Below are 27,470 nucleotides of genomic sequence, written 5' to 3' on the forward strand. Positions count from 1 at the left end.
ACACAGGGATTGCTATATCTTTTATCCGTTGTTTTAGATATTGAAATCCCTAAACAAGACTTACCAAATTCAAAAGACGAAGCCCATGTGGGTGGACTTGAATCCAAAAGCAGTCACAAACGATGAACTGTTCGGTAAGTCGGATGTATCCTGGTGTCGTAGGCACATCCAAGTACGTGTAGATGAGAGACGAAAGGAGGTGTTAGGCTAGGATTTCAGGAATTGTCGTATTCAATGTTTGTCTGTTTTGACTAAAGCCAAACCGAAATCGGAATTTTGAGACAATACCTATATCGCCGATATTACATATTTTTAACGATGTACCGATATTTTCTGCTAATATCAACTTCTATTCAGTGGCAGTAGTCTGAAGAGTACGCCCCGTGTAAACATCATCTATTTACAGTCAAACTCCGGCTGAGTAAGAAACTAGTATTTTCGGTCCAGCACGTGTGTACTCTAGTTCAGGAAACACAGCTTGTCTGCATTTCAACCGGAATTGAACTCGAATGGTCCTCATAAATCAATCCAACAGCACTGATGCTTGGGACATTTGTAAGAGTGATGACATCATTTTATCGGCCTATCATATCATTCTAGACCGAAGTTGACCGATACCGATATCTCTAGAGAAGTTGGTATCAGTCAGGCTCTAGTTTTGGCATTCCTTAGTGTCGACTGTATTCCACTAGTACTGTGATTTTTCAAATTGTATCATACTTCCTGTGATATCATAGTAATACATTGAACCCGTTTGACAAGTCACATCATATTTCGATGTAACCAACATGAGATTTCATCCTCAGGCGTCATTAATCCCTCGACAAGAGAATGGAAGGACGGACTCTTTTCGACGATCATGCGTGACTTATCAAACGTGGCACACGATGGTCCAAAGTGGATTGTACTGGACGGTGATATCGATCCTATGTGGATCGAATCTCTGAACACAGTCATGGATGATAACAAGGTTCTCACTCTGGCTAGTAACGAACGTATCCCGCTCACTCCGTCCATGAGAATGTTGTTCGAAATCAGCCATTTGAAAGCGGCCACCCCGGCCACCGTGTCAAGGCATGTTGTGAATTGTGTTGTTGCTAAAGCGAGTCATGTTTTACTTAAATATTTTGCATGCAGGGCCGGCATTTTGTTCGTCAACCCCGCCGATTTGGGCTGGAATCCGCCGATATCGAGTTGGATCGATCGTCGCGAGGTCCAGTCGGAGAGGGCCAACCTGACGATTCTTTTCGACAAATACGTTCCGCCTATTTTGGATGCTCTCAAATTCAGGTTAGTCGCATTGTGAAAATTTGGTTAGTTGTGCGAAATTGCAATATTTCGATCAATATCACCTTATTGCTCGAATTGCTCTAAGCAAAGATTGTTGAGAGTCCTGAGAAGCTCTAACCCTGAGGTTCTTAACCTTTTTTTGACCTCACGTTACCCTCTGAAAGGGCATGCTATCACTTTGAGTATCCTGAGTGCGAGATTTGTAAGCTTGTCACTGTTCATGACTAGCTGATGATGCTGTTGACTAAAGTTTGCTAGTTGAAGTGTTTCTGGTCACCAAGTTCCCAAATGCTCTTCAGAATTTGTATGAATTTATATGACCACGGCAACCCTCATTATCTTGCGTCACCCTTGATCAGGCCAAACGGCACCCATGGTGAGAACCACTGCTCCAACATCTACTGTATCTGGATACAAAATGATAAGAAACAATGTACAACATTGGATGCATGAACTAAATAGAAAATTTACTTGATATTGCACTAATGGATCATAATGCAGTCATGATTATACAAGAGAATAATCAAGATCAGCAGAAATGCGCTAGTGCTTCTTTTCAAGTATCACTGTAAGGGGGTATATAATGCATATCATGCCATTTCATCAACTGTAGAGGACATTTTAACAGGGTTCTGTGTAAGAATTCAGCAATATACGTTATATGTGCGAACAGTTTACAGTGTAATTTGCATTCTTTCATCTGTACGTTTAAGATTCAAGACCATTATCCCGATACCGGAACAGAGCATGCTGCAAATGCTGTGCTATCTACTCGAGGTGTTGCTGACTCCCGAGAATACCCCGCCAGACTGTCCGAAAGACCTGTACGAGCTGTATTTTGTGTTCGCCTGCATCTGGGCTTTTGGCGGTGCCATGTTTCAGGATCAGGTAATTTTCACTTGCCTGTTTGCGCTCATATGCCCCTGTCTCATCGCAATTCCTTGACAGCTCGTCGATCATCGCGTGGAATTTAGCAAATGGTGGACGACGGAATTTAAGACCATCAAATTTCCGAGTCACGGCACCGTGTTCGATTACTACATCGAACCGCAGTCGAAGAAGTTTGCGTCATGGTCTGATATCGTGCCGAAATTCGAGCTGGACCCAGAAATACCGCTGCAGGTGAGTGCTCGATGAAAATCTTTTTGAAATCAACTGTCCGCGTTTGCGTCTAGTACGAGGCATAGTAGTAATGCTTATTTCCTGTCTGAGTGTGTCAGTATGCATGCTTATCAAGCCACTCAAGTGAATATCTTGCCACACTGGTTTTTGTTAGAATGTTATTGAAATCTTTTTCTTGACCAAGTCAAATAGTAATCATCTCCGCAATATACGTGTAGTTAATCACCCGATTCTTTTCTGCATTATAGGCCGTCATGGTTCACAACATCGACACAATCCGAGTGAAATACTTCATGGATCTTCTGATGGCTGACATGAGACCGGTCATGTTGGTCGGCAACGCCGGAACTGGCAAGTCCGTCTTGGTCAATGACAAACTGACGCATCTCGACGAGGAAGAGTACGTAGTGGCTAACGTCCCGTTCAATTACTACACAACGTCAAGAATGTTGCAAAGTAAGCTACGCCGATATAATTTGCAGCGGCATTGTTGAGTGTTATTTCTTTGCAGCTGTTTTGGAAAAACCGCTTGAGAAAAAGGCAGGAAGAAACTATGGACCACCTGGGTCAAAGCGACTCATCTACTTCATTGACGATATCAACATGCCCGAAGTCGACAAATACGGCACCGTGCAGCCGCACACTTTGATCAGGCAGCATATGGATTACAAGCATTGGTATTGCCATTTGGGCTTGTCAATTTTGTGACATTGAAGTCACAGAACGTTCTCTTTCTAGGTATGACAGGCAAAAATTGACTTTGAAGGAAATTCACAACGTTCAATATGTCGCATGCATGAATCCGACGTCCGGATCTTTCACAATCAGCTCAAGATTACAGGTCGGTATTTATTTCTGATTGATATAGCTTTTGCTCACGTACGTCGCCTCTCTTTTAGCGTCACTTCTCCGTGTTCGCGCTCAGTTTCCCGGGGAAAGAATCTGTGAAGACCATCTACAACAGTATCTTGACACAGCACTTGAAAATCAACAAGTTTGCTCCGGCCGTGCAGAAAGCGGCATCGAATTTGGTGGACATGGCACTCGTTCTGCATCAGAAAATCACGCAGAGCTTCTTGCCGACCGCGATCAAGTTTCATTACGTCTTTAACTTGCGTGACTTGTCCAACATTTTCCAGGTAAATCGGTTGGTGTTTGTGTTGCTAAAAATCAGTGCATTGACAGCAACTGCTTTTTGATAGGGCATTCTGTTTACGCTGCCGGAAGCTGTCAAGACCGGCAACGATTTGCTGCAGCTATGCTTACATGAGGCTTGCAGAGTGTATAGGGATAAGCTTGTGGACGACACGGACATGCAAAATTACGATGCTATCTACACTGAGATTGCAAAGAAGTTTTTTGAGGTATCTACGTTTCAGTGTCGCGGAAACGAACTGTTTGATCAATCCCGTTTACCCTAGGATGCTCCTGACGAAGTATTGGCTCCCAGTCCGCATATATATTGTCACTTCGCGACCGGAATTGGAGAACCGAAATATGCCCCAATGTCATCGTGGCAAACTTTGACCAACCTTCTCACGGAAGCGCTCGACAATTACAATGAACTCAACGCCGTTATGAACCTTGTGCTCTTTGAAGACGCCATGTCTCACATGTTCGTTTCTTTGCTTTCTTTACTCAAAATAACAAATTCATTGATTGGTTTACAACAGTTGCCTTTGTCGCATTCAAGGCGACTGCAGAGTCCAACCATAAGTTTTGACTGGCTTTTAGTTGCAAACATTGATTTTGTCAGCGATTACGTAACTGGCACTAAGGATGTGCGGACCACAGTTCTCAGCTATTCATATCCACGCTGACTTGACTTAACTTCAAAATATCCTATATTCGTTTTATACATTAATTAGCCTTGTCTTCGAAGATACTGAAATTTACATTGCTGAAAGACGATGAGGTCAAAATAATCGTGATCAATTTATTACGAATTTTGTCGAATAAAATACCGCAACAATTGCAATACACTAAGAAGAAATAAGAATGAAAATGTCAATCAATCATGCTCCCGTCGTGGCCTACAAATATAATATTTTTCATGGCAACAGCTAATACAAAACCTTTGAAGCAAGCAGACTAAAATACTGTCATAAGTTGTTTCATTTAGAATTCTGAGTTTGTACGTCCGTGAACATCGCTTTTCAGCATGTAAGATAGAATTCTGTAACCATAGAGAATATTCTCAACTAATTTTTACAACAATATCACAATGTCGCTATTCGGAATTTTATAATGTCATTATAGCTACAAAAATATATTCATATTGCCAAATTTATTCACTCGAAACTCGGCCGACTCTCATCAGGAGATAAATCCAGTAACTGCGATTTACCAAATCTGAAATACAGAAATAATTTTTTAGTTGTGATGTCATACATATTAAAATGATTCTAACAGAAAATGCCACAACAATAACGCAACAACAAAAATGATCTCTCCACGGGTCACACGAGTTCAACGAGCAGGTAATCAGTCGCACGTGCAACTCTCGGTGGTCGAGACCCAAGAACATTCTTTGGTCGAGACAACAGGCAGTAATACACAAAAGCACAGTTGTGACATAATAATGGCAAGTAGAAAGACTCGCAAGCGGCATTTAAAAATGCACATTTATGGTGTAACAGAGACAAATTCGTCTATAACAAAACCGACTGACAACGTAATACCAATGAAATATTCCAAGAGTGTAGGGATGTTCTTTCTAATGCCATTGTTTCCAAATGTTCAGCTGCCGCATCAACCGTATCTTCGAAAGCCCGCGAGGTAACGCTCTCTTAGTCGGCGTCGGCGGTTCTGGTAAACAGAGCTTGTCGAGATTAGCCGCTTACATCAGTGGGCTGGATGTCTTCCAAATCACTCTCCGCAAAGGATACAGCATACCGGACTTGAAAATCGATCTTGGCGCCCTGTACGTCAAAGCAGGCGTGAAAAATCTCGGCGTGCTCTTCCTGCTGACGGACGCCCAGGTATGAGTTGTTTCACTCGAAAAATTCTAGCTTTTCCGAAATAGATTGTAATTGTATCTACAGTGTTTTCATATTAGATTAGACTTAGAATAACTTCTCAGTATGAGAATGACAAATGTCCCTACACCAAGATAGGCTCGCTTCGCACTGTACAGTTCTCCTGTAGTATTTGCAGGGAAACCAAAAATTAGATTATAACTTAAATTAGAGCATAGACAAAATAGACACATTTCTTAGATGAGATTAGAATTAGATTACCGTAATTAGCTCTAATTAGTCTAATTCAGGATTTCCCAACCTTTTCATGGTCGCCACCTCAAATTTCGATTTGAAAATGTTTCGCGACCCCACCTCTCTATTTGGTGTGCTGCTATCTGAAGCTGACGACTATTTGCGCATTATTATCAATCATGCAATTACGAAGTTGTGGACCTCCGTCTATCCATCAACACTATAGCAAAGTCTAGAGGTCGTTTGGAACGATTTCTATCTCTATCCAGTCAAATAGTGATATGTGAAATCCTGTGTCACGCGAATCACAGATAACAATCTATAAGTTGGTCTGCCTTGCCGGAAACGTGTGTTTATATATGCATATTTTATACTGTTAACACATAACACTACCAACTCACTCGTTTAGTTGTCCTGAAAGGAGAAATTCCGGTCCTATTGATTTCTATGCACCCGACCCATTAATCTTAATAGTGATGGCGGGAGACCATTCTTAGGTTATAGTGGGTGGCGCTTTAAAATAATGTGTCGACCGATCTGATACCTCGTCTGGTGGGTTCGCATTCGTGAAAGGTTAATTTTTCTATTTTGAAAAATAAACTAAAATTTTCAGAAATGTGCCGCCGATAGCGTCCGGTTAATTGACATTTTCGTGATAGTCATTGGTATTTAATTTTCAACCCCCAGAGAATAGGCAAGCGAACCCTAGGTTGGGAACCACCGGTCTAATTATACAACTAGAATTATATAGATGTGCACGCCTGAAAGTGTGAGTTTAATTTCCTATCTGCGCAGGTCTCGGACGAGAGGTTCCTGGTGCTTGTCAACGATTTACTGTCCACCGGCGAAGTCTCGGACCTGTTTCCGGATGACGAAGTTGAGAACGTGATCAACGGCGTCAGAAACGAAGTGAAAGGCGCAGGCCTCCAGGACACCAGGGACACTTGCTGGAAATTTTTCATAGAGCGTGTCCGCAGGAACTTGAAGGTTTGTGTGAATGCAGGTCGAGTTCTTTTTGAGAATGTTGCGTGACAAACACAAGCTTGTTGGGGATTGTCCATTTGGTATTTTGACATTTGACCATAGGTGGTCACAGTAGTCAAGTACGCTACTCAGGTAGAAGTAGAATTACCGATTTCCAAGTAAGAATAAAGTAAGTATTCTTGGGCTAGTTTTGCCTGAAAAACTGTTAAGCAGAAGTAGAAAGTTATCTTGAATTATAACCAACGGAGTGAATATTGTCAGTAGGCAAAACCTACTCGAGTATTCCGAAAAGGTAACTGACCACTTCTCGATTGACCGTACATTTTTCGTCATCTCACGTGTTTCGAACAAAGTGGCCATCTGCTTTTGAAAGCACGGTTTTGTGCTATCTCGTGGGTCTTGCCTGTTAAGCCTCTGTTCCAAATCAAGTTAGAAAATAATCAGGTATAGAATTGTAATTTTAGGGTGTTGTGATAAATTGTGGTTATCTTGTAAAATTTGTCATGCTCGGTAATGGTAACACTGATTCGACTGATTCTGGGTAACGTGACAGCCTTGTACTTGCTCGCATTCTATATGCCCCTACACTGTGTACCAACACGACTGTTTTCAAAGGTGGCGCTTTGCTTCTCTCCCGTCGGTAACACCTTGCGTGTGCGTGCCAGAAAATTTCCTGGCGTCGTCAACTGCACGGCTATTGATTGGTTCCACGAATGGCCCCAAGACGCATTGGAGTCTGTCAGTTCACGTTTCATCGGAGAGATTGAGGGAATTGAGGTTAGTATCGGCTGCACATTGTTCTTCCCTAATTTGAGGTTGATATTTTCATTCACAGGATGACATTCGACCGTCTCTGAGCAAATTCATGTCGTACGTCCACGTCAGCGTGAACGAACTGAGCAAAACCTATCTAGTGAACGACAGGTATGGAAATATCAGGGTGGATCACTTTTTTGTGTTCAATATGACCATTGTCTCGTTCTCATAGAAAGTACAATTACACGACGCCAAAGAGTTTCTTGGAGCAGATAAAGCTGTATGAAACGTTGCTCGGAAGGAAGAGCAAGGAATTGCAGATGGCGGTGGAGAGATTGGAGAATGGTCTTGAAAAACTACGGAGTACGGCTTCTCAGGTAGGATGTCCCGCGATGCGTAGGAGGCGTGTAGTAGATGCTGCTAGATGCAGGGTGGGTAGTAGCTTGAATTCCTCGACCCTGTCCTTGAATTACAGCTCAAGTTTAAGCGTAAGTTTTACAGAAGACATGCTCGGAGAGTAGTAAGATCAGTATCACTTTATTACCATTTTCATCAATTCAAGACACCACAGTAAATGCTATACAATGAACACGTGGGAAGTCGAAACAACTTGGTGAAGTCAATCAATCAGAACTCTCGTCTTTCCCTAAATATCTAGCAGAGAAAATGCAGGAACGTGCTAAAAACAGGCATCCACACCTTGATAAATTGATGTTTTCACCAATGTCAATAATTCTCTGCAATACTGACAAGCTAACGTAGTGGTAGAACATCTGACATATAATGTGTGTGATCTCCGGCCATGTCAAACTAAACAACTGTTTGTAAAACTGGTATCCGTTACTTCCACACTGTTCGGCACTCCGGGATAGTGTGGAAATGGAACCTATAAATGTGCGTTTACTTTCCATTTCCGTCGTCCAAACACCTAATGTTGGTTGGCTGCAACCATATCGGTTTGGCCGATTAATTATTATGATCCATGACCAGAGATTATGTCGCTAATGCTGGTGTCGTTGTCACATTTTTGGATGAGCATTAGGATATCTGTGGTGCCATCTTCATGACTGTTGCCCGATTGCAATAGATTCCACGCCGAGCCATTCCTACAAATTCACATCATGAGTCCTTGCGAAATAAAAGGCGTTGCCTGTCCGCTATTGCTTACTAGTCTGCTTTCGATATCAGGTCGACGACTTGAAAGCGAAACTGGCTGCTCAAGAGGTTGAACTGAAACAGAAAAACGAAGACGCCGACAAACTCATTCAGGTGAATTGTGAAAGGTTCCGGCGCCTGAATCGTCTTAACGGACCGACCTCTCGTACAGATTGTTGGTGTTGAAACCGAGAAGGTATCCAAAGAGAAAGCTATTGCCGATGTAGAAGAGGAGAAAGTCACGGTGATTGAAATCGAAGTCACGAAAAAGCAACAAGACTGTGAACGTGATCTAGCAAAGGCTGAACCGGCCCTACTCGCTGCTCAAGAGGCTTTGAACACTCTGAACAAGGTACGAGCACCGCTGATCAAAGTAGTCAGTTCTTCTAATCGAGCAGAAGTACGCGGTAAATTTCTACTTGATTATAAGTGGAAGACGCAATTTCAAAGGCGTGACAAAACTACCAGTATAAGTAGAACACGAAGTTTGGTAGAGTACTTGAGTAATTAGTTTCCAAAAGTAGATTAGGTTGAGGGGGTCACATACTTTTAGCGGTTGATCACAGGCGGCCACTTTTGAAATTACAGGACACATTTTTGCGACTAACACAAAATGACCAGTGACCGCAGTTTTCGAAAAGATGGTCAGTTACCGTTATATAGGGTTATTATATCTTGGAATCGGGAAAGAAGGACATTTTTTTACAAATCGTAAAAGTTAGATTACCGTAAGGGAAACAGCTGATTTTAAAATTTTGACTTGAAATCGTGTGTGGACTAAAAAACGAAAGGTCATCATTTCGACTCGACCCCCGAATTACCCACTTTTTACAGATACTGCTGTGGTGTTGACTAAAAAAAGGTCAGTTTCCCGGTCTTTTTCCCGAATGACCCGCTCGAACGTCCGCATTACGTATTTCGCGTATTTATAGCGTTTTTAGTTGAACATGTCCATTAGCCTAGGTGTCAAAGCTGTAAAGGATGACGAATTTAAAAAAAGGAGGACATTTAGGTGTCCTCGGCGGAAATTTTCGATTTTCTGAAAAAGGAGGTCAAAAAAGGACATATGGTCACCCTGCCGTTATACTGGGACTTTTTTGTCCAGTTGCCATGACAATTGCGCTTGTAAAAGTGACGCAATCTTATGCCAGACATACGTGCTGCTTTACGACATTCAAAGTATAAAATGTATGTAGTTTTGCCCGTTACTGACCACCTCTGGGTGCATCGGTGCGTGTTCCTCTACAACTTGCATCTTAAACTTTCATTCTAAACTAGAACAACCTGACTGAGTTGAAATCGTTTGGCGCACCGCCTGGTGCTGTCGTCAACGTCATTGCCGGTGTTATGGTGCTGATGGCACCCGGTGGCAAGGTGCCCAAGGACAGGAGTTGGAAGGCGGGCAAGGTGGCGATGGGTAAAGTGGACGCCTTCCTAGATGCGCTGATCAATTACGACAAGGAGAACATACACGAGGCATGCTTGAAGGCCATCAGGCCGTATCTGGACGACAAGGAGTTCGATCCGGACTTCATCAGAGGAAAGGTGTGTGAAATTGGCATGCGTGTCAAGCCGATATCGCGTCGCGATTCAAGTTACCGCCCATGCAGTTTCCGATCTCAATCGCTAGCTTCTTGTAAATTCTACCTTAATCTTTACCCTCCCCCTATTGAAAGAACTATTAGCTATGTAACTATTAAAAGCACTGAATTTCGCTACCAATTAATAATTCTCTAACAATTGCAAAGAGTAATGTTTTAATTCACCATCCACGATCATCTGCGATCGAATGTTAAGTCAATGGGAATTATCCTGGAATATGTTGAATTGTTGTGAATTTCTCCCTTGCATTCTGCCCCAACTTGGTCAAAGCTTCCAACCCTTTGCGATGTATCCAACCTGCACGTGTGCTTTCAGTCGCTGGCCGCCGCCGGCTTGTGCGCTTGGGTCATCAACATCGTGAATTTCTACGAAATCTTCTGCGACGTGGAACCGAAACGTATCGCATTGGCCAAAGCCAACGCTGAGCTCGCAGCAGCTCAAGAGAAGCTCGGAGTCATCAAAGCGAAGATTGCTGTAAGGCCGGCGTCTCGTTTACGTTGATTTGCGAGCGACTGAATGAGTCGTGTTTCGCAGGTTTTGAACGAAAATTTGGCCGAGCTCACGAGCAAGTTCGAAGAAGCAACTGCGGCCAAGTTGAAGTGTCAGCAAGAGGCCGAGAAGACGCAACTCACCATTTCGCTGGCGAACAGGTAATCTTTGGCTGGAAATGAGCGGAGCACTATACTTGTGGGTATACTAAAGCAGGGCTTGGCAAAATAGAGCACGAATGATTTGATTACAAATCGACTATTTGACGCTGAGTCAAGTATTCAATTACCAATCGTTATGATGTCATAATAGTATGGATGACTTTCAAGTTCAAATATGTAGCTTTAATTCGGTGACAAATAATATAATACTGATTACACTAGATTTATGAAAATTTGGCATTATTGTAACATCAATTTCATGTCGATTTTATGAACATGCTACGGGTCCACCGCTGCCGCCCTGTGCACTTGCGCTACATGTTTTGGATGCTGGTATAGTTTCAAGGTTACACTCGTAAAGAAAGAACCTAAACTATAGCCTACTTCTCATTGAGAAAATAACTAGTGGCTACCTGAAAAAATTGTCCCTCTCTACTCGAGACAAATCGTTAAAATTAATGCTTGATTCGATTCGAGTACTCGACTCATCATACTAAGGTATAGGCATAAGGTATATTGCCCTATTTTAGGCTTGTCGGTGGTCTGGCTTCTGAGAATGTGCGTTGGGCCGAGGCAGTGAAAGAATTTCGTGAGCAGGAAACGAAACTCATCGGCGATGTGTTAATTGTGACAGGTAAGGAACATTCCATATATGACACACTTTGCATTTGTCTTGTCTCGTGTAATTTTTTCAAGGTGTTTGACTACCAGGCCTGTACGGGCATCCTGTACTTTTGGGGTGCCATAGGCAAATTAATCTGGTAGCAAATTGGGATATTTATTTGTCGTGTGTATTTCCGGCATTTTGGCCAAATCTCAGTCCCACGGATTATATAACGACGAATCACTTGTTATCTTTGGACAGCCTACGTTTCGTACGTTGGATACTTCACGAAGCCATACCGAGTACAATTGCTCGAGGAGAAATGGATTCCGTTCCTGAAATCTGTTCAGGTATGCCAAATATCCCCCACATCTTACTCAGTTCCTGATCGACGCTTAAATTTTACAGCCTGCAATTCCAAGTACTGACGACATTGATTGTATAACGATGCTTACTGACGAGGCTGACGTGGCAGGATGGAACAACGAAGGACTGCCGGCTGATCGGATGTCAACAGAAAACGCCACAATTCTGGTAAGATGGATATAAATACTTGATATCTGACTCCTGTCCTGTTAAGCTTTAGGATGGGTGTTTGCGAGATTTTCGTTTGGTACAAGTATAAGTCTTACTTTTGAATTTTTACATCTTTTTTAAACGACCAAGGCACCAGAGTCGATAACGCCGTTGTCCAGTCTGTTAGGATCCAGTTTTCTATGTAGTGTTTGTTATACTTATAATTGATTTATTATTAATTTTATTTTTATTTTTCTATCAAATGTTTGCTTTCTCAAAACTTCTATCGCAATAAGCTCTGGACTCTATGAAATATTCATGTCCCGAGTCATAAAGCGCGACCCATTTCTGGTCACTGTTGCACTTTCCTATCACACTGCTTTTCTACGTAGGTGAGTTGTCAACGTTGGCCGTTGATGGTGGATCCCCAACTTCAAGGTATCAAGTGGATCAAAAACAAATACGGAGCCGATTTGAAAACACTTCGTCTTGGCCAGAGAGGGTGGGTGATGACGAGTAGAGTTTGCAAATCGTTTTACAGAGAATGCTACGTTCTATTGAAATCAGGCATTTGAAATAATGCACACAGTGTTGATACCATATGGTGATTAGTGCAGGCATACGTATATATGAATGTAAAGCTTTCCAAATAAGTAGAAATAAGCAGGAACTAAAACTGTTTGGTTTTACAGGTACTTGGATGTTATTGAAAACGCTTTGGCAGTTGGAGATCCAGTTTTGATTGAAAATATAGAGGAGTCTGTCGATCCCGTGCTGGGACCTCTGCTGGGACGTGAAACCATCAAGAAAGGAAGGTGTGCGACTGACCGTGATACAGCTTCCACTTTATTGTTAACACTCCTGTTAATTCTGTTGGTAGAATAAACTCTCCATAGCTTCCTAACTTAGTTTGATTCACTTTGACCAAAGGGTGTGTGTATTACATATAAGCTGAGTTACACCTGGTTCTGTATCTTAAAACTCTGTGTTGCAATCCCTGTATGCTAACAATCAATGCCTGAATATCAAAATTCCCAGTCTATAAAGCAGCACATATATACAGCGGAAATAGGAATGGAGTTGGGGCTACAACTCTAACCCAAGGTTTCATACACAGGTACATCAAAATCGGTGACAAAGAATGCGAATACCACCAAAACTTCAAATTAATCCTCCATACGAAATTGGCAAATCCGCATTACCAGCCGGAGATGCAGGCTCAGTGCACTCTGATCAATTTCACCGTCACGCGGGATGGTCTGGAAGAACAGCTCTTGGCTGATGTGGTCGGCATGGAAAGGCCTGACCTTGAAGAGCTCAAGGTACAGTACTTTTAAACGCAATCGGTCGAACGACACGGTACTAATGTTATGCTTTTCCAGCTTAATTTGACAAAACAGCAAAACGACTTCAAGATCACGCTCAAGAGACTGGAGGACGACCTTCTTGCACGTTTGTCGTCGGCTTCTGGAAATTTCCTCAGCGACACGGCCCTTGTGGAAAATCTGGAGAAAACCAAGAGGACCGGTAACCAATTTGGCCTTTTCTTGTTAGTCGTAAAAGTCTTTCCGGGTTTATAGCGTCGATTTGATGGTCAATGTCCTTTCCTGCGATTAGCTGGCTTTGTTATGAGAGAACTCGACATTTGGTCCCGTTTTTCCACATTAATAGAAATCAGCACTTGCTAGAGACACATGCGTCAGCCGCAATGACTGCTTCTAGATGTAAACGCATACTTTTCTTCTGGCTGTTAAGTAAAGAATTGTCTCGAATTCTCATGACTGAGTATGCGCAATGTTGTCGTCTTGATGTATTCCGCCATACAGTGGTGGTCAGTAAATAAGTACTTCCACATTTTCGTAATACTCAAAAGATTTTACCTACTTGCAGTACTTGTTCAAGTGGTTATGATTTTAGACTACTTCTACTACAGTTTTCAGTTTTAAAAACGACAGATTTTGCGTCGTTGGGAGAGGCCATTTACAATTTCATTTGTGTGCCTTGGATTCGACTTCTATCAAAATACGCCAACCATGTCTGTGCTAACAGAAGGATTTCATGTACCATCTAATCATAGTACATTGAGCTCAAGCCCTCTCTTCGCCTCAGTTATTTGCTATTTCTTACCGGTGACGTCATATGTTGTGATACGATTGTTGATATATAATGTTCTTTCCAATTCTCTACTAGTTGCTGATGATTACCCCTCACAAGTGTCAGCCGAATGTATTCAATCGTATATTGAGGTCCTGTACCTCTAAGAAGCTCTTCAACTAGACAAAACTAGGCCTAAACTTGAAAATTACTACTTTTAGTTGTACTCGAGTAAAATATTATTAATTTACGACCTTACATATACTTGAGTACTTGGACCGCTTATGCCATAATAACAACCATTTCTGATGCGATAGATCAAAATTGAAGTGCTCATTCCGCCATTCATATGAAACATTGGTTTTGACAGCCGCCGAAATCGAAGTGAAAGTCAAAGAGGCGAAGATCACCGAGGTGAAGATCAACGAAGCTCGCGAACACTACCGTCCGGCCGCCGCTCGCGCTTCCCTGCTGTATTTTATCATGAACGATCTCTACAAGACTCATCCGATGTATCAGTTCTCGCTGAAAGTGAGCTAACTCTATTTAACTATGTTGTGTCTTGATTTTTGCACGCTCTTGTCTGTCCCAGTCCTTCAGCATCGTGTTCGAGAAGGCCGTGAGAAAGGCCGAGCCGGATGAGAATTTGAAAGCCCGTGTGAAGAATTTGATCGACAACATCACTTACTCCGTGTTCCTCTACACCACTCGGGGCCTGTTCGAAAAAGACAAGCTGATATACACGGCGCAAGTGGCTTTCCAGGTACGACACGCATTATCCTTTGGATATAGATAGGTTCAACTCTGTCCCGCCTCAAAATTTTCAAATCGAGATTAAAATTCTGCACCTATATTTCTGACCGCATTTTAGCAGCATCGACGAATTCATCCATCCATCCAGGCAGGCTGGTATAATAAAAATTACAGGGAATTTCCTGCTTTGTGTGTTTCTAGGCCATGTACACGGACAAGTGTAATTTGCAAACTACCAAGACCCTAATATATGCTTTTGTGGGTCTTACAGTATGTACAATTGTGCAATTTGTACACGTATAAGTAGCCTATTGAGTAGGCATCTTAATCATTGTCAGCATTGTCATGACTCGGAATCATAATATCTGACACTAATTGACTCTTGAGTCGTGACTTGCACTGAATAATGCCCAGGTTAATAGTGACATCGCTCTGCCCTTGCATGATTCCTTCACCCTTACATTTCAAAATCTTTCCCAGATCATGCTCATGATGAAGCAAATCAACCCGGTCGAGCTGGACTTCCTGTTGCGATTCCCGGCACAGCTCAACGTCACCAGCCCAGTCGACTTCCTCACCAATAACTCGTGGGGCGGCGTCAAGACCCTGTCCGAGATGGACGAGTTTAGAAACCTGGACCGGGACATCGAGGGCTCGGCGAAACGATGGAAGAAGCTGGTCGAGAGCGAAGCGCCCGAGAAGGAGAAATTGCCGCAGGAATGGAAGAACAAGAATGCGTTGCAGAAGCTCTGTATCATGCGGGCCCTGCGTGCTGACAGGATGACTTATGCAGTGAGGTGGGTTGTCGGTGTACGCAGTACGCGGCATATACACTGACTCATGATATACATACACACGATCTGTGCATCTACATACCATGAGGGCATGATGTGCTTATGCCGCTGGACAAGGAAGGTGCAGACGTAGCCTTGTCAGGCTTTCTAAGTCTTGCACCAATGCACCACCCCTCCATGCTATCCCAGTGATGCTGAGCGCCAAGCAGGGAAGTCATGGATACCAGTGTTACAAATGAGGTCTTTGGTCTGACCCCACGACCAACCGATCAAGAAGCCGGACGCTTCACCATTACGCTATCTAGTCAGTCTTGTCATGGGCGATTTTCAAGGCATCAAAACTGTTTCAAGTGGAAGTAGTAAATGAATGCCTGAAATGCGTTCGTGTCGCATACTTTAGCAGTTAATTGGAGGTTTCTACTTCCAAAATTTCAAAGTGCATGTTAGCGAATAACGCAAAATGACTAACTACACTGCAATCAGGTACAATTTTCGAAAATTGATTCAGTTACCATAATACAGAAGCTGTCTCGCTTAGTTGTTATGAAAATTTCACACATAAAGGTGCTGCAAGCGTACTCCAAAACTACTTTCTACTTTACAAAATTCGTAGTGTAAGAAGTTTATAGTTTTACCTTAGTAACTGCGAAGTAGAAGCAAAACCTAGTTAAGTACCCTGGAAAAGTAGAAATACTCTGTTACTGACCACTAGGGTTGTCCATAATTTGGAAAATCTCAAAATTTATGCGTATCCATGTCTCATTCTGTAGATTATAGTTAAAAAACGTCAATGAACCTGCAATAAGCTCACGGAAAAGTCGTTAACATTTGTCTAAATGCGTTTGAAAGTAGCTGCCGTAGAGTGGGCGTGTCAGCGACCAGAGAACGGCAAGCAGACTAGTAATCACGAAATCACGGCGTTTGATTGGTTAATCTGCTACGCTTCAACAATCACGAGATTGGCGGCTTGTTGATCAGCTAGTCAAGGAATCGGCTAACGGCGTTGATTCTGTAAGCGCATTGTAGGTTGGTCCGCCAATCATGATTTAGAATTAATTTAGAACATGTTGAGTAACGAAACACATGATGAACAAAGAACAGCTGCTTCACAATATCTTTAAATACATGACATGATGGCTTATTGTGAAGGTAAACGTTGTAGCCTGTATGCCTTGATTTCATTGATGGAAAGCACAAAAACAAGCGGAAAATATTGCAAAAGTGCTCATGCAAGTGACTAACGAATTTCTAGTTTCAGAGGGGATGTACCATCATTGAATACAAATATAAAGCTTGACATTGACACTACTCTGTCTGATCTTATTATTAGGCTGTTGTCGTGGTATATAATTGAAGTCTTGAATGCTGTAAGGGCTGGATGAATCTGTCATTTATGCTTGGCACTTGTCAGATTATTGCAGAATAATGAATCATACCCGAAAGTGCTGTCAAAGTCGTAAATGATGCCGCGAAAAGAGGTCTAAAGATAAGCACAGACTATGCTGGTAGGACCAGCAAAAAGTCAGTTTGCTTGCATTGCTTAGCATGTCCTTAATGAATCTTAGATCATTACCGGCTGCATCATGCTTGAATCAAACCAGACATGACACAAAAAGGATGTATTGAAGCGGTGTGGTAGTTACACTCTTCTTCAGAAATCCAATGTAAGATACCTGGTCGGCCCACATATTTTCTGAGCATACAGGATTGTGTCCAGAATCCATATCACATGGTATGCTGCACCAGTTTGGCGATGTCTAATATACCTTACCTGCACCCAGAAAAACAGGACCACATGGTATAATCTCAAGCATATCAGATATGTAGGCTATTTCTGGTATCTATACTTACTTCTATAAGTTCACAATCATTCGCTGTTTCACCTCTGTCATGCGTGCAATAGGTTATTGTTGCACTAAAGCTATCGGTACCTAGTTTTACCACTAAAACATTCAATGACCAGATGTCTCATTTTATTAATAAATCACCAACGTACAATGCGCTTACAGAATCATTGCCGTTAGCGAACTTCTTGAACTAGTATGAGCACATAATCAGCAAGCCGCTGTGGTCGTGACTATTCAAGCATAGCTGATTAACCAATCAAGAGACGTGATTTCGTGATTACTAGTCTTCTCGCCGTTCTATGGTCGCTAACACGCCCACTCTACGGCAGCTACTTTCAAACGCATTTAGACAAATGTTAACGACTTTCCTATGAGCTTATTGCAGGTTCATTGATGTTTTTTATCAATAATCTACAGAATGAGACATGGATACGCATCTTTTTTGAGATTTTCCAAATTATGGACAACCCTACTGACCACTTCTGGATATTCCATCCGACATCGAACCCGAATCTGTTCTCAATTTTCTCCAAATTTTAAATCGATCACATGGCAGTGATAACGGCAACGTCTCAATGTTTGTAATTTGAGATGTGTAAGTGCGCATTCTTTCACCGTTACTATGCCTGTACCCGCGACTGTGCTCAGTTTGTAGAATGTTTGTATACAACGGAATTAGAAGATCGCTTTCCGTTCTAGGGATTTTGTTGAAGAGAAGCTCGGATCGAGATATGTCGACACGAGGGGTGTCCCGTTCGAAAAGTCGTTTGAAGAGACTGGCCCGGAAACCCCTGTTTTCTTCATCCTGTCTGCTGGTATGGTTTTTAAGCTATATGCCCGGGTGTGGTCAAGCTAGATTCTCGAATAGAAGTGCCATAAGTTTCCTCTCATATAAAAATGCATAGCTCGGCAATCTACATATTTGCTCGATAATATGTTTTTAAGAGTCGGAAGCTACTCGAGTATGTATAGAAATTATTTGTTGCTGAGATACCGTGGATTGGCTCACAGCCAAAAGTCTTTGATTTCCTGAGCATCAAATGATTTCCCTCTGTGATTGACCCTCATAGACTTGCATCAATTTGTGCAAACACACGAAAACATATTCCATGACCCCAATGCAGAGGTTAGACTCTGTAATTCATACACTCATTTACTGTACCAATAACTTAGACTTGGCGTGGTAATCTGATCGGCAAGTGCTTCATTCGGTTAAATATTGTTAATGTATATAGGTGTGAATCCCTTGAAGGATGTTGAGGCTCTCGGCAAGAAGCTCGGCTTCACATTTGACAACAAAAACTTCCACAACGTGTCCCTGGGACAGGGTCAGGAAATCGTGGCCGAAAACGCACTGGAACTAGCGGGAAAAGAAGGTCACTGGGTCATTTTACAGGTACTTACAGGCGGGCGGGATTTTATCTTCTTAAACAAACTCATTGTCGCCACATAAATACTCAGAACATTCACCTGGTCGCGAAATGGTTGCTAGCACTGCAAGACAAGCTTGAGCAATTGAGCATTGGAAGTCATAAAGATCTACGAGTGTACATGAGCGCCGAACCAGCAGCTACCGCTGCATCCCACATTATACCACAGGTGATTCTCCGTTAACAATTTCACGAACATTCCCGCAGTGTCATCCCTCATCTTTTTAGGGTATTTTGGAAACTTCGATTAAAATCACCAACGAGCCGCCGACTGGCATGCATTCTAACTTGCATAAAGCTTTGGACAACTTCACTCAAGTGCGTAGAGCAGGCTCGCTGTAGAAATAGGCACTTTGAATAATATTATGATATGGCAGGAAACGCTGGAAATGTGCGCGAGGGAAGTGGAGTTCAAGTCGATCCTGTTTGCGTTGTGTTACTTCCACGCCGTCGTATCGGAGAGGCGTAAGTTCGGTCCTCAAGGCTGGAACAGAGTATATCCGTACAACACGGGAGACTTGACTATCTCCGTCAATGTGCTTTACAACTATCTGGAAGCGAACTCGAAGGTACGGTTTAAATTTTCCGGTGCAAAATCGAGTACACAACTGATGCGATTTTGGATCAAATATTAGATTTTCAGTCGAGTGCTTAAGCAGCACTCATTTTGACAATAGTAGGAATGATGTGGAAAGTTCAAATATGTAGCTTTTACGCGACCAAAAAGAATATAATGCCAGTGTTGCAACACATTAAAAATCATTTTGTGTTATTTTGACCATACCTATTTGCATCGTTGGGCGGTAAACTAACAGAGTCGGTTTTGATTCCTGGCGACTTTGCAGGTGCCTTGGGATGATTTGAGATATCTGTTTGGTGAAATTATGTATGGCGGGCACATCACTGACGACTGGGACAGGCGTCTCTGCAAAACGTACCTGGAGGAGTACATGAACCAGGACATGTTCGATGCTGTGATTTATCTTGCGCCTGGCTTCCAATCGCCGCCAAACTTGGACTATGTCGGTGAGTAATTTCGATCTTCAATCATAGCTAGAGTCCGATCAGAATTTTGAGCCGCAACCGATATTGCGTATATATCATAGTTTTGGCGAAAGAAAGCCGATTTATTCTGACGATATCAAAATGTGACTACAACTGCTAATTAGTGATGGTAATTCGAACAATGCATCCCACATAAATTTTGTTGATTTGCGAGAAACTCATGCCTTACCACAGCAATCATTTAATGTAATATCTTGCAAGAAACAACAATTCAATATAATTAAAGAGAAAATACCTTATAGATATGTGTTGAGATAGCGCAGTAGTATAATCCACGACTGCATCACCGGTGCGTGTGGTAAGCTGATATGAAAAAGTAGATTGTTCTTGAGGAGGGTTGTAATGACTCGAGTCATGATTCGACTCGACTCATTTTCTGAAAATACGGAAATGACTCGACTTGGACTCGAGTCATTGCGCATGACTCGAAGCAAGTCATGGACTCGAGATTCAGACGGCCAAGACCGACATTTCATTGTAAATTCGAAGCCAACACACTTGGGATTTCGTTTGTTGGTACTGGTGCTTGAAAATGCGACCAGAAACTGCTAAAAGTGAGGAAAATTGATATATTATAAATGCGAACCATTCAATATCACCAAACAGAGTTGAAAATTGGGTTTAGGAAGACTTTAACTGGAAACTGAGAGCAGTCAACACCATGACTTGGACTCGGACTCGAGTCATAATACCATGACTCGAACTCGATCCTCTGTTTGCTGACTTGGACTCGGACTTGACTCGGTGGGCATTGAAAATGACTCGACTTGACTCGAGTCAAAAATATAAAAATGAGATTGACTTGTGACTCGGAGCCTTGGGACTTGGTTACAACCCTGGTCTTGAGTTCACCGGAAATGGACAGTTTAACATAGGTATCTGGCGTCCAGTTATCTCATTACAGCCATCTCCTGGAATGCGGCTGTAGGCTACATAGGTAATCGAAATGCGGCCGTAAATAGCAAAAAGGTTGGCCACCCGTGATTAGAACGAAATGCCGGTAATACAATGCTAATCTAATTTGCAAAATGTTTCAATGCTCCACTTTGAAGTCGACTCTAATTTCTGGTTTTCCTGAAACTGCTACAGGAGAACTGACTAACTAATCTTGATAAACAGATATTTCTTATTCTCATACTCATGTGAGCGGAATTTGATTTGATGTGAACTGAACTTGATATTTGTTCAATTTTATTCGAATTCGGGATTCAAGTTTTTGCAAATTTTGTAATTCTGATTGCAATCTAGTTTAGAAGATACTGTGTAGTTATAATAGTAATTCTAATCCAATTTGGAAGAGCTTAAAAGTTCCCATTTGTCCAACTCCGCACCTGTCTTGTGAATCACAATTGCATTCAGGTTACCACGGATACATTGACGACATGCTGCCGCCGGAAAGTCCGTACTTGTACGGGCTGCATCCGAACGCCGAGATTGACTTCTTGACCACGACGTCGGACAATCTGTTCAGGACTATTTTGGAAATGATGCCGCGTGACACTGGCGGCGGTGCCAGCGGTGGACCAAGCAGGGATGAGAAGGTGGGCGATACTGATTGATTGGTTGGTTGAGTTTGACCAATGTACAGGTCGGTGTATAGTATATGCTGACTTGATAAGATACTGTTTATAGACTTGTCAAAAATTCTTTCTTCTACATACCACGTCAGCGTAATGCTTATCTTCTAGGATGCGACTTTGTGTAAACATGCAATTCATACTTGCCTAATCTATGAGCCTTGAGTTGACCCGTGTACTATAAAACCATTGAAATATTGTCAATTGAAAATATTGATTTCATTGCCTGGATTGGCAATATGTTTTTACTGGTCTGACACCGCAGCATAGGATTTGATGCGCTCGCAATGCACGAGGTGGTCAGTAAACAAGCACTATTTTTTCACAATACTTGAGTAGATTTTGCTTACTTACACTACTTACTGGTTTTGATGACAGAATGCAACCAGCAAAGTTGTCTAAAGAACGGCGTGAAATAGCCAGTGTATCTCTGTAACTGAATGTATTTTAGAAGATTGTACCTATTTGTAGTGCCATTCGTCAATTTACGTTAGTCGCAAAGAGACATATTGCAATCTCGAAAGTAGCCTCCTTCAATTAACAGCTAAAAGTATGGCACCCTCGATCAAATCCATTTTTCGAAACTAGTTACATGAGTATTTCTCGTACCTTCAATTTTGCACTTTTATTTCTACTTGTGTAGCAATACTGACTACCTTGACAACCTCTGCTCAATGTGCGATGTCAGTTACCCAACTATTTACTGCTTCCGTAGATCAAGCAAGTGCTGGACGAAATCCTGGAGAAGCTGCCGGAACCTTTCAATATGGTCGAGCTGATGAGCAAAGTCGAGCCAGCCGACCGCACCCCGTACGTCGTCGTGGCTTTCCAAGAATGCGAGAGGATGAGCGGACTCATCAGCGAGATAAGGTATCAATACTTCTACTTTTTGTAGCACTCAAGTTCAAGTAGGTTTTGCTACTGCAGTACGCCAACTTACTGTTTTATACTGCTTTTACTACTAAACTCCATTCTTTTGCCACGTTGGGCTTTGTAAAGTATACTGTAGTTTTCGAGTATGTTTTCATGACCCTTGTGAGTGAAATTGTTGGGCGAAATAGCCCCTGTACCGCAAAATTGCATCTATATGCACTGTTGTTAATCATTAGTTGCAGAGATGCACCATGCAATTTTAAAAGCAATCTCCTCAGATTAAATTCTAAGATTATGAGTACTTTTCATGCCATCATTTTCTGCATTCACTTGAAGTAATTTTTACATTTCTTGGAAATCTATGTTGCTGCTTGTACTCGAGTAGAAATTTACAAAGTTACTTGTACTTCTGCTTGAGTACCAACGATGACCATCCTCCGCTCTTTAACCCGTAGATCCACCCTGAAAACTCTGGATTTGGGCTTGAAGGGAGAGCTGACCATAACTGCCGACATGGAAAGTCTGGGTAACTCACTCTACTTCGACCAAGTGCCGGAAGGCTGGACGAAGAAGGCCTATCCGTCTCTTGCCACACTCGCTATCTGGTGAGTGTCTATTTCAGGGATGTAAGACCTGCGGCCTCATCCGACCCGTGAAGCTATTTTGAGCCCTTGGCTATATAACTTTTTATATCGTGAAAGTGTAGATTTTTATATGTTATGGAAAAGTAATATGGCTAAATTCGTGAAAATTTGCATACTTTGGACATATGTCGTACAGCAAAGTCTTGACGTGATAGAAGAAAACCAGTGGCATTTTTGGAATCAGCACGTCAAAATCAGCCTGAAGAAAGTGCAACATCAAAGTCCATAAATTTTTCGTTGCCCAGTGTTATATGTGTCGACATCATTTTTGACATTTGCGTTTTCAACATTCATTCCTTTATTTGGTGCTGCATTAAGAGCATGGTCGCATTTCAGGTATTCCGACCTTCTTCTTCGTATCAAGGAGCTTGAGAATTGGACGGCAGACTTCCAACTGCCCGCCGCTGTATGGCTTGGTGGACTTTTCAATCCGCAGAGTTTCCTCACGGCTATTATGCAGGTAGGCGCAGTTTATCTCTTTTGAAGATTGTGTTTTGCACAACATTACATCGCACGCCTTGGTCTCGAGTAAATCCTGACTGATATATCGGTGCCGATATGTGCCTCTGTAGAAATATCAGTATCGGCCAACTCTGGCCAATATTTATTGACCTGTCCAGTGATGTCATCACTTCATCTACCACAATCTTTGGCTTCTTTGCTCTTTGTTCGTCATATATTCTTTGCCATAAGTATCGCAAATTGTCACCACTTCAAAATGTGGATAAGCTCACTCCATTGCAATGAAGCATTATTCGATGGTACTGCCCGAGTGCCTGCCTGAGGCTGATTAGATGTTACTGCCACGTACCTCCCGGCAAGAAAAACATTGCCATGTTCATCCTACTCTTACTCTTACTCCTTGGTGTTGGTGTTTTAAATTGATAATGTCGGCAAAAATCATGGGAGTTGTTCTATGTTTTCAGTATGGTATGACTGATATACTCTTAATTGTTTAATAGCATTGACGGAATTTAACGAGCTTTCTCTGTAGCTTTCAAAGATAACTTGTTCGAATGTGTTGCAGACTACATTTACACAGTTTTGTACAACACTTGCACCATTGCGACGTTCGCCCAAAGTAGACCGTGAACTCACTATTATAACACGATGCAGGAAAATATGTTCGAAACTTACAAATAAATTTCAAATTTAATGATGTAGTTCTCTTATTAATGATAAGAGTCTAACTACTTTCATTTTGGAATTGAGATATAAAATTTGAATATATTTGTTGGCGCAACAGTAAACTTGTCACGGACCGGCGGTTGAGAACCACTGGTCCAGAGCAACAGATCTAATCTCAATCCTACACTGTTACTTTCTCAGTCCATGGCGAGGAAGAACGAATGGCCTCTGGACAAGATGTGCTTGCAATGTGACGTGACGAAAAAAAATAAGGAAGACTTCAGCAGCTCGCCGAGGGAGGGCGCTTATATTCACGGGATGTACATGGAAGGTGAGTGGCTCGTGTGCGCCGTAGAAGAGAAACAGCCCCTCTTGATTACCAAATGTATCATACTTTGATGGCGATGTTTCTTTGCTGACTGTCTATGATCACTGCATTGTGGATCGATATCGGATTCATATTTCTGACGTTTGATCACTGCACTGTACAGGTGCGAGATGGGACACACAAACCGGAATGATTGCAGACGCAAAACTGAAAGATCTAACTCCGCACATGCCTGTGATTTTCATCAAGGTAAGACGAACCAGTCCTTGTTTCACCACTCTGCTTGTAATACCCGCGGATGTGGTCAAAATAGTTAGTGCTGCTACTCAAGTAAAATTGCGATTCCCAAGACATCAAAACTACTTCAAGTGGAAATAGGAGATGTTAATTGTAAGTAGTTGGTAAATAGTTTCAAATACCAGATTTGGGCGAGGGGTCACATCCTCTTCACAGTTAACCGGAGGCCCGAGCTGTTTACTTTCAAAATCAGAAGTTGTATCTTGACGGGATGCTCAAAAGTACAAATAGGTACACTACACCACACGACACATACAATTTTCAAAAAATATATTCAGCAGCTAATTTGTGGCTATTCCTGTTATTATGATGATTTCACTCGTAATAGTGCTAAAATCTTATCCCAAAAGTACATTCTACTCCAAAAAACTCCAATTGAAAAGTAAGAGATTTTACTGAAGAACAGTTCATGTAGAAGTGAAAGCAGTCTAAAACATAACTACTTGAGTACTCCTAAACCATAGCAGTTTTTCATTAACGACCGCCTCTGCATGCCATTCGGTTCTAACTCTGAATTAGCATTTCCAATCCTTTTGGAAACTGGTGCTTAAGCAATTGATCGATTTTTATGAGTTGAATGTCACATTGTAGTTCTAACGACAACGATGTGGACTTGCCCGCTGGTTCGTCAACAGTGATGTTTTTGGTTTGTGTAATTTATTAGTTTCATTCACCCCTGAAGCTTGAATTCAGAACAGAAAAGGCCATACATTCTGTCATTGGTAAACATTTGTTGGATAATCATGTTTGCACGAAAAATTATTGAGACGACAGATTTCGTGTTGTCGGGAGAGGGCGTTCACACTTTCATTTGAATGCCTTGGAGTCGACTTTTATCAAAATACACCAACCAAGCCTGTGCCTACAGAAGGAGTTTGTGTACCATCTAAAAATGGGACATTGAGCTATGCACTCTCTCTGCCCCGTTTATTCGAAATTTCATGCCAGTGACGTCATATTTTGTGATACGATTGTTGATGTACTATGTTTTTTCCAATTCTCTACTAGCTGCTGACGATTACCCCTGACGAGTGTCAACCGAAAATATTCGGGGTCATTTCAATATGAATATGCTACTCAATTGTATATTGAAGTTCTGTGCCTCAAAGAAGCTCTTCCAATAGTTTCACTCATAGGACGTCATGTGCGCTTTTCAGGCAATTCCCGTGGATAAACAGGAAACTCGTAACATCTACGAGTGTCCCGTCTACAAGACCAAATCTCGTGGTCCAACTTTCGTCTGGACTTTCAACTTGAGATCCAAGGACAAACCGGCGAAGTGGACCATGGGCGGTGTCGCTTTACTTCTGATGGTGTGATCGTCATCTCCACTCGGATATTCTTATAGTTCATAGATCGTAGGCCTATAGATTATTCAATTTCGTCCGAATCAACTTGCTGTGTTTTGCATTGTTTCCTCAGTTTTACCTGTACTACAAGCGTGTCTTTGCACTTTGAAGTGATCTAGTGACACTTATTTTTATGCTTTTAAATTTTCTCAAAAAATAAAGATTGTTTTAGACGAGAATACGTCCTCTCTCAGTCTCGCTAAGAATAATTGTTCCGTTTTGACTCATGTCAAGTCGGATCCTTCAAAGATTGTGATTCAAACCATACCCTATATCAGTGGTTCTCGACCGCCGGTCCGCCAAATATATTTCAATTTTATTCTCACTTGCATAATGTAAGAGGTTAAGGCCGTAAAACGCCAAATGGTATAAGGCAGTGGTTCCCAACGTGGGCGATTTGGCGATCTAGGGGGGCGAAAATGGACAAAGGGGGCGATGCGATGACGCGTAAAAACGGCTGACCTTTTTTTTTTAGTCATCCACCTAGCAATGCGAAGCGAAAAAACGTTATTTTCAGCTCTGAGCGGAGAAAGATGACCTTTTTTTTTTTTTTTTTAGTCAACCCGCCGGTGATTATAGTCTGTATGCCCAATTATCGGTGCACAAAATTTGGGGGGCGATGATCGGTGTTGACCTTGAAAAGGGGGCGATTGGTCGAAAAAGGTTGGGAACCACTGGTATAAGGATTTATATGCTTAGAACTAGGGCTGCATTTAAAACACAAATTGTGTTTTAAAACACTTTGCTTCTAACATGTTTTAAACAAAGGCCTTCATAAAAGTAAGTAAAAGTAGAAGTAGCGACGAAAAAATCTACTCAAGTACGAGTAGAAGTACTTCTTCCATAAGCAGCTTTAAACTACTTGAAGTAGAAGTAGAATTGACTGACTTTGAATCTACTCAAGTAAGTAGTTGTGAAAACGATTGTCATTCGACCGCATTGATTGTCCAAAGCTGCAAATTGAGATATGCGAAAGTTGCTGAGCTCGATTCATATTGATGCATTCCACAAGGTATCCAATTTTCGACAGCATAATCTTCGTCCGCATCACGGGATTAAAAGGATAGTATTAATCTGGAAATGCGATACTAATCCTCTGTTTACTCAAACAGCCCGTTTTAGAAAATATCATGATATGGCGCCGTCCCCAATATTATAAGGCCCGTAATTTAGTCGAAGAACAGTACGGAGAAGCTGCATCGGATTCGGTGTAAGCATTTGCGCGGTTAACGTTACTAAAAAATATGGTGGATCGTAAAAATGCCATATTGTGTAGCTTTTTATTTCCGAAAATTAAAGGCATTACTACATTTGCTTTTACACTTCAATATGTATGTTCTCCTGACAAAAGAACCGAAACTAATCAGAACTTTAAATAATGATACTGCGAATGGAACGTG

At 41.9% G+C, this 27,470-nt stretch overlaps 1 protein-coding gene across 1 annotated transcript in view; it reads left to right on the forward strand.

Moving 5' to 3' along the window:
• LOC145451148 (dynein beta chain, ciliary-like) overlaps positions 1-26,249 on the forward strand; it is a 346,083-nt gene extending 319,834 nt beyond the window's left edge. Inside the window, exons 45-88 of the mRNA XM_080329651.1 lie at positions 38-134; positions 807-1,074; positions 1,138-1,290; positions 2,004-2,178; positions 2,239-2,412; positions 2,661-2,868; positions 2,924-3,089; positions 3,151-3,253; positions 3,312-3,551; positions 3,615-3,776; positions 3,834-4,027; positions 5,156-5,393; positions 6,420-6,611; positions 7,224-7,385; positions 7,444-7,532; positions 7,597-7,741; positions 8,553-8,633; positions 8,692-8,871; positions 9,798-10,064; positions 10,437-10,595; positions 10,656-10,771; positions 11,302-11,405; positions 11,637-11,725; positions 11,784-11,909; positions 12,284-12,393; positions 12,584-12,706; positions 13,009-13,213; positions 13,274-13,418; positions 14,356-14,516; positions 14,578-14,748; positions 15,219-15,535; positions 18,079-18,194; positions 18,615-18,775; positions 18,841-18,978; positions 19,038-19,127; positions 19,187-19,378; positions 19,655-19,835; positions 21,234-21,415; positions 22,167-22,321; positions 22,780-22,929; positions 23,305-23,428; positions 24,298-24,427; positions 24,588-24,673; positions 25,879-26,249. Of these exons, the coding sequence (XP_080185777.1) occupies positions 38-134; positions 807-1,074; positions 1,138-1,290; positions 2,004-2,178; positions 2,239-2,412; positions 2,661-2,868; positions 2,924-3,089; positions 3,151-3,253; positions 3,312-3,551; positions 3,615-3,776; positions 3,834-4,027; positions 5,156-5,393; positions 6,420-6,611; positions 7,224-7,385; positions 7,444-7,532; positions 7,597-7,741; positions 8,553-8,633; positions 8,692-8,871; positions 9,798-10,064; positions 10,437-10,595; positions 10,656-10,771; positions 11,302-11,405; positions 11,637-11,725; positions 11,784-11,909; positions 12,284-12,393; positions 12,584-12,706; positions 13,009-13,213; positions 13,274-13,418; positions 14,356-14,516; positions 14,578-14,748; positions 15,219-15,535; positions 18,079-18,194; positions 18,615-18,775; positions 18,841-18,978; positions 19,038-19,127; positions 19,187-19,378; positions 19,655-19,835; positions 21,234-21,415; positions 22,167-22,321; positions 22,780-22,929; positions 23,305-23,428; positions 24,298-24,427; positions 24,588-24,673; positions 25,879-26,040 (6,987 nt within the window). The 3' untranslated portion in view covers positions 26,041-26,249. The remainder of the gene's footprint in view (positions 1-37; positions 135-806; positions 1,075-1,137; positions 1,291-2,003; positions 2,179-2,238; positions 2,413-2,660; positions 2,869-2,923; positions 3,090-3,150; positions 3,254-3,311; positions 3,552-3,614; positions 3,777-3,833; positions 4,028-5,155; positions 5,394-6,419; positions 6,612-7,223; positions 7,386-7,443; positions 7,533-7,596; positions 7,742-8,552; positions 8,634-8,691; positions 8,872-9,797; positions 10,065-10,436; positions 10,596-10,655; positions 10,772-11,301; positions 11,406-11,636; positions 11,726-11,783; positions 11,910-12,283; positions 12,394-12,583; positions 12,707-13,008; positions 13,214-13,273; positions 13,419-14,355; positions 14,517-14,577; positions 14,749-15,218; positions 15,536-18,078; positions 18,195-18,614; positions 18,776-18,840; positions 18,979-19,037; positions 19,128-19,186; positions 19,379-19,654; positions 19,836-21,233; positions 21,416-22,166; positions 22,322-22,779; positions 22,930-23,304; positions 23,429-24,297; positions 24,428-24,587; positions 24,674-25,878) is intronic.
• Positions 26,250-27,470: the final 1,221 nt, after the last annotated feature.

Source organism: Botryllus schlosseri, chromosome 11 (genome assembly GCF_051294905.1).
Source record: "Botryllus schlosseri isolate E-star chromosome 11, Bs_hap1, whole genome shotgun sequence".
In the NCBI taxonomy this organism is placed as follows: Eukaryota; Metazoa; Chordata; class Ascidiacea; order Stolidobranchia; family Styelidae; genus Botryllus; species Botryllus schlosseri.